Source organism: Pollicipes pollicipes, unplaced genomic scaffold, assembly GCF_011947565.3.
Source record: "Pollicipes pollicipes isolate AB1234 unplaced genomic scaffold, Ppol_2.1 Scaffold_3447;HRSCAF=4054_pilon_pilon_pilon, whole genome shotgun sequence".
NCBI lineage: Eukaryota > Metazoa > Arthropoda > Thecostraca > Pollicipedomorpha > Pollicipedidae > Pollicipes > Pollicipes pollicipes.
In genome coordinates, this window is record NW_023596297.1 from 5,346,057 (window position 1) to 5,353,258 (window position 7,202).

The 7,202-nt window shown below is 50.3% G+C and overlaps 1 protein-coding gene across 1 annotated transcript in view; it reads right to left on the bottom strand.

Moving 5' to 3' along the window:
• Window positions 1-6,810, bottom strand: part of LOC119092098 (uncharacterized) — a gene marked incomplete in the record, with an annotated part of 10,743 nt that extends 3,933 nt beyond the window's left edge. Inside the window, 4 exon segments of the mRNA XM_037215072.1 lie at window positions 974-1,085; window positions 1,652-1,781; window positions 5,989-6,172; window positions 6,727-6,810. Coding sequence (XP_037070967.1) covers window positions 974-1,085; window positions 1,652-1,781; window positions 5,989-6,009 — 263 coding nt within the window.
• Between the last annotated feature and the right edge of the window lie 392 nt (window positions 6,811-7,202).

Consider the following 7,202-nt stretch of genomic DNA (forward strand, 5'->3'; position numbering starts at 1 on the left):
TCGGCTCCAACACTACACAGCATTACCCTATGTTGTGCCAGCGACTTACAAAAGGCGTATCCCGATGAAGGGAGTGAACCGTGAAATGTACAATTCGTGCATGGCCATTGCTCCTGTCTTCTCGCGTCTCCAGCTCCCGAGCCAGCCAGTGATTCGTCTGTGAATGCCCAGTCTAAGCCATATTTTTGGTTCTGCCTTTGGTGCGCCCAGCGGCAGATCTGGTCGCATTCCCATGTCAAAGCCAAACCTAGCGCGTCTGCAGGGCAAGACTGCCATCGATGCATCAACCACAGAATGTCACTTCGACCCGCCCTCGAATCTGGCAGCATCCGGGCAGCCGGAGCCAGCATGCCCCAGCGTGATCACCGGCCGCCGGTCATCCGCGCCGAATCACGCGATACCCGTGCGGCTAGTACTCCCCGGAGGTGTTCATTCAGGCTCAAACCCGGCGGACTGAGCGGCAGCCGTCGGTCGATTGAGATCAGTGGACTGAGCGAGCGTGACTGCCTGCCAGAGTCCCGGCGCAGCAGCGCAGGTGCTGTTGCTATGTGTGCGGGCAGGTGACTGGTGGAAGGATATGAATATTCAGTCGGGCCAGCGCAGTGCCTGGTGGGAGATGTCACTGAATTATCACATCAACTGGTAGTATTTTACGGCACTTGTGCAGACGTTTTGTATGCATGACAACCAGGGGCTCGGCCAGGATTTTCTTAAGTGGAGGGCAGGACAGAGCTCGGTAAGCATGCATTATGTCAATGCTTATACTTCTGTCGTGGTGAATCTATGGTGGAAAAACGAGAAAATCGGCCTTCCGGCCCTCCCCCGCCCCCCCCCCCCCCTCTCCCCCCTCGCTTTTGCTGCGTCCATGATGACAACAGATCTTTTCCCGGGACGTCGGAAACGAGCTTCAATGCATCGATAGCCGTCTCTCGCAGCATTTCACGGCACCTGTGCGTTCTGGGACACTCTCCGCAGATGTTGCTGGCTCCAGCTCCTATACCGGCACGCTTCGGCAGACCACTCGGCTCTGGACCAGTCGCAGGAGTCGGCGTCAGCGCAGCTCCGGCAGCGCAGCACCCAGTGACCTGCAACGTCAGCAACATGCGCAAAAAGCGAGATCAGTCGACGCCCGCGGCCTCGCCCGGCGCCGACAAAGCATCGATTACGATCAGCTAAATAAACGGTAAACTTCCTGGTTGTCTCCGCACACTCTTGACCCTCTATGTGATGAACGTTGACAACAAAGATCAGTGCGATGGATATGGAAGACATCAAGGCGGGTGACTCGGTGAACGACTGTCGGGTTGGCTGACGCATGGAGCAAAACGTTAGTCACGGCTTTGATTTTCCAGGAATGTCTTGTTGCAAGGCACGCTATGCAACTCAGTACGGCAACAATTTAACAACTTGGGAACACTAAAATAGCCGCGACATTTAGTCAATATTACCGAGAAGTGATTATTAGCCGGGAGGGCGAGAGCAGAGCGCCCATCTCTGTATCGATTTCAGGGACGCCACGGCCGAATTAATTAAGCGCAATGATGAGGCTAAAATGGTTGCTATTAGAAAAACGATCCATCACGAAAATGAAAGCGCGTGTTTGGGGGGATGACTGTCTGGCGAGCGCCGGCTGGGCACGAGGGCGGCGTACCTGGCGCGCTGAGGTCGGCCGCGCAGAGGGGGAGGGGGCGGCCGTCGCCCCCTGATGACGTCATCCGACCGATGGCCGAACGATGACGCTGGAGCCCACACGGACCCGGCAAAAACGGCACCGAACACGACTGCCGGGGAAATGTCGATGACGGTTATAGGACTGCGCAGTCTAAGAAATAGCCGGAAATGATGTTGGCGTTGAAATCAGAGGTTTGACGAATTGGAACGTAGATCACGCTGGGTAACGCACCACTGACTCAATGCAACGCGGGATGAATTATATCCGGCAAATTTGAACCGTCAAGTTGTCAGCAAAGGTGGCTATAAAGGTCACCAATAGAATATCGCAGCATGTTAATCACTCTGTTCATCTAGGGGAAAGACGCAGTGGTAGGACATCGAGCCATGACATTCTCAATCGCGACACTCCAGCCACTCTCAGTCAACAGCCACTTTTCCCCTTTCTCTCTCTCTCCACCTTCCCCTCTTCTTCTCTCCCGCTCTCTCTCTCCCCCTCTCCCCTTCCCCCTCCTCTCCCTCTCCCCTCTCTCACCCCTCCTCCCTCTCCCACTCCCTCCTCTCTCGTCTCTCTCTCTCTCTCTCTCTCTCTCTCTCTCTCTCTCTCTCTCTCTCTCTCTCTCTCTCTCTCTCTCTCTCTCTCTCTCTCTCTCTCTCTCTCTCTCTCTCTCTCTCTCTCTCTCTCTCTTCTCACATCTATCGCGTACCTCCTGACTCCATCCCTCTCCTCACCGTGGCGCTGGTCTTCGGGACAACAATTCACCTCCATCCAGTCTCCCTTCCCATTGAGCGATTCTAATTAGGAAAGTTGTCTTGTTCTCCGCCGGATTTATATCTGAAATCCTCTAACCAGCATCTGCGCCTCAAACCTTGCCCGGAATGAGAATTCATTTCCTTCAAGATTGGAAACAGCCACGATTTCATCGCTGCAATTTCGACCGGCATAAATTCGAATGCACAGCAAAAGCTGAGATCTTCTCGAATCTACTGCTGAGGCAGATGGAGGCAAGTTGGGGGCCGTTTTAGGGCTGAATCAGTCTGTCACAAAGACCCGGCTGGCACACCAAATAACAAGATAAGGAATTTTACCGCCTTTCACTGGGAATGCGCGGGTCAAAGAACCGAGTGTCCAGCACTCTAGGGGAATATCGTCGCAACTTTGTGCGAGACATGCCATCAAGCTATTCAGGGGCCCTGGGGTAGTCTTACCAAGGGTATAAGAGAGAAGAGGATATTGCTCTTTCTTGAGAGATTGTGGCCGCAGAGCAGGGAAAACGCAGTCAGTAAAGCTTTAGCCAGGGACGTATTTTCGCAGAAAGTGCGGGTGCCGTTGAGCTGGGGTTAACGGCTAAGCACACTTTCGAATGCACACGGAGCCGACAGTTCTAAGTCATTGACCGCCTTTCTTCTCAAATTCGGGGAGGGCTTCAGCTGCCAACCGGGCAGGAAATGACATACATGACAAAAGCTTCGAGGGTCAGTAGCTCTGTAAAGAGTTGTCAAACACAACTTTATCTGATGGAGTAAAGCGAGCTGCTTTATGTTCGACAAACTAAACATCTATTTGAGTCATCGTGAAAGCTATGCGCTGCTTATGTTGCCCTCACATTTTTCGGACACTGCGCGGGGACATCCTTCCCCACTCACAAGAACTACTCATTTAAGCACTACAAATTCTATGCACACTGCTGCGTTGGTTTAAACTGTGGGTAATGGTGCGCATCTAAGCTTTTTTTCTTTTTATCCGGAGACAACTGTCAGTTAATTCGAACGGAAAACCAGTTGTGAAAAATAGGTCTCACAGTACCTTGGATCGCAGCCTTTTGCACCCAGGGAGGTGGTGATGATCAAACTGCAGACAAGTGCTGTGTCATCTTATTCTGATGAAATCTGTCTTATTGTTGATTAAATTTGGAGGCTCATGGTCTGTTCACACAGCTGTTTATTAGTGCTATGGACGCGCGACAAAAGCAGGTAACGTCAATAGAAAGATGTGGCATGTAGCCCATACCCAAGGGAGCTGGAACTGGCATCTAAGTCGGCTCGCTTGTTGCAGGGGAAGCCAAACCTAAGATTCAAATGTCCGCTTGAACAATCTTGAGTATTCAGGCATGCAAGACAGCTGCAATCGATGAGCCACCGCTGATCATATACAAATGTGACGAAAATAAGTCATTCGCGAAGCATTCAAACATGCAATCCGGCTCCCTGGGGCTCCTATCTCCACAAGACTACCGCGCGTGATCAGAGGAGGAAAGGAGAGAACGGCATGAATCAAGCACGCAATGGCGATAGCTGCCAAGAAGCGTACCGCATTCAGCAGAAGTATGACGTGGGCAGTTTCATGTATTGTAACGTGTGGTCATGTAAGTTAGTTTTTTAGTTAATACTGAGAACACGAACAAAAACTAGAAAACTATGTTGTATAAATATTCTCCAATTCGCCATTTGTTGGCAAATGAAGACGAGCTTTCATGCAGAGGTTACTGAGGTTTGCCGACAACTCTTTTAGATTCGGTCTGACTTTCGGCAATACGCGAGGAATCAGATGTCGGCGCATGCGCACACTTTGAGAAGTTATGGCATCTGGAAACCTTTAACTGTAGCCCCACGCAAGCATAAACGAACAAGGACCAAGTTTGGTACCAAATATAAAATGAGTGGAAGGTAAGATGAATAAAGAGAAACTCGTGGAATGAAGCCAGGTTTATCAGGTAATTTTATTTACTAGGGAAGCGCTCTTGTTTCGTCATGATGCATTTATTGGTAATTTCATGTTTGCAGACCTTTATGACTTGGTCTCCTGGTACCAAATTTTATAACGTAATATGAATAATAGGCACAAAAGGTGTCTGAAAATTGATCGAGCAAAAAGCTTTTGGAACAAAACTCACCGGCTATTTGGATAGTTCTGACGACAAACGGCGGGTTTGTTTTCGCTTGTCCTAGTTTTTGTACATGTCAGATTTCGTATGAAATCAGGTCACTCCCGCACAATGTGTGGGAAGATATATGAGTTGAGAACATCGCTGTAAAAAATAATTGCCAGAAATATTTTGTCTTTGGACATGGGCATGTTGTGCATTTCATCTGTAGTTATAACAGCTTAGGCAACTTGTGCTCACCAATTTTTTTTAATAAATTTGACCCGAACCCTTTGAATGGATGGATTTCGGGGACCAGCACTCACGCTAAGCAGTGCTTGTTGTGTGAGCATTGACCCCCACCACCCGATCGCGCAATTCCAGGCAACGGCAGAATTTGGTGGCGAAAGCTTAACATGCCGCAATGGTCGGCACGGTCCGTCCTGCTCTCTGACGTCAACTGACCTTTAGCGCTGCCACCAGCCGCGGGCCATGCCTGTCAAGGGCAAATGGCGAGCGCCCTAAAGCGACTTGAACCCGCCCTGCCACGGGCGGGTGGAGCGGAATACAGGCGCCCTAACCAACTGAGCCACCGGAGCGGATAAATCTGTAAGAATCTGCATAAAAGAGCCCAGGAGCACTCAGCCCCGATGTTGTCTTTACCTCCGCCAGTCATCGACCTTCTGCCGCGGTATTCCTCAGTGTCGCCTTCACCATGAACTGAGCGGGGCCAGGTAACTGATTTGCAACAGCAGTGTTCCAGCATTACGGAGTAGTATTCTCTGTTTGTAGCATAACGTTGGGCACGTGGAGGAATGATCAGGCAAAGATCCCGGAACAATGAAACGAACAACTTTCCGTGAAAACACTATAACTTAACCAATTTAAATGAAGGTTTAGAACACCGTTGCACCCAAATTAGCCTATTCTCTACCCACGCCTCTAGCCTCTAAGCCGAAGCTCCTCTTGCGCGAGCAGCAATAATGCTGCTGTGCTACACTGTACCGCGTATGGTTGGCTGACTAAAGTCGGCTCCAAAAGTGTTTTAATTGTCCCTAATTTCCCCACGCCAGGTACAAATGGGAAATTTGGAATGCAGATCTATCCCGGCAAAATTCAGGCACGTCTGGCAAAGCTAAATGCTGGATTAGCGACACTTTTGACGATCGAAAATACCCAACAACTGTAAGCTAAGCCCGAACTAAAGGTGAGCACTACACGTTCGTTTATTGATTAAAGCTCACTGTTTTAAGCCAAATGTTCTATATTGGCATACGTTTCGCTATATTTCGGTGCTCGGATGACTCCATATGCTTAAACCTATTTTCGACAGCACTGAGACGTAAATTTTGGTCGAATTTTCTAGCATGTCTCATCCGATTGCTGAACTCTTACTCCAGGAAGAAGCCCTAACGTCTGATAGAGAGGCATCATCTCCGCGTTCAAACATTACCTGCCGCAGAAAGCAGACCATTTGTTGCACAGTGGCGACATCTGCGCTTGATCCAGGTCGATCCCTTTGGAATGTGACCTGGTACGTCTCGAGGACCGTTGAGTTTGGGTGTGTTTTGGAGTTGTCACGCACCACGTGAAGCAGCACAGAGCTGTTGCCAACGCCAACTGGAATCGTGTATGATCTGGTGGAAGAGACATCTAGTGTCAGAAAACCTAAGCTTAGTTTGTTTGAGCTCTCTCAACGTGACGGCCCAGAACGGGGCCCAGAAAGGAGCCGAGCTATGTAGAATGAGATGGAGTAGGGAAACACTTAACAGTGCGGTGAAAAACACATTACTACGGGTGCAGAGACCAGGGAGCAAGAGGTGGTTGAGCCCACAGGCTTTCTGAAAATATGACGTTGGTGTGGGTATGGGTGTGGGTGTGGGTGTGTGGGTGTGGGTGTGTGGGGGCGTGCAGTTGTGGGTGGGTGGGTGGGTGTTATAGGAACACGCGCAATTTGCTGATAGGATCTAGACAGAAGCACCTTGTCTTTGGGTAGGATTTCCGTTATCCCACTACGCATAACACGAACCTTCGCTCTTGTGAACTCCATGTCACGCAACGGTAGCTGTGAGGTGCGGTCTGACAATGGCTGATGCAGAGCTGAATTTATGCGTTGAATGTGCACCCACTGAATCATTGCTAACTATGCCTACAAGTTGGTAACAACGCAAACGATTCTCAATATCCTTACAGTTTCCTTTGGCGGATGCCAGGGACCTGCACTTCCTGCTCGCAGTGCTGGGCCTGCGCCGACAGCTGGACCTGGAGTTGACCCCAGTTGACCTTGACACGGTATGACGTGATGAGGGGTGAGAAGGCAGGCTCCAACTGCAGGTCGCCAGGCCCCACGGACAGGGTCGCCAGTCCGGAGCCGTTCGCCGAGTCTGGAAGTTTGCCTTCATGAGCTGTCATCGGGTGTGGATGGCAGTGAAGCCGGGCCATTGGGCTGCCCCAAGTAACTGCTCTATGCTCTACACTCTTCGTGACTGCTCTTCATCTCTGGGTAATCCTGTATCTGTATTTGGGGATTTTGGGCAGGAGGAATTTACAAGCCTTAGGAGGGAGGCACCAACGTCATGAAGTCTGCATCATTCTTTTGAGAAACCAAAGCATGCTTGCATTTTATTTGTTCCAAGCAGGGGTGCACTCAGACTCCCGGTAAAGGAG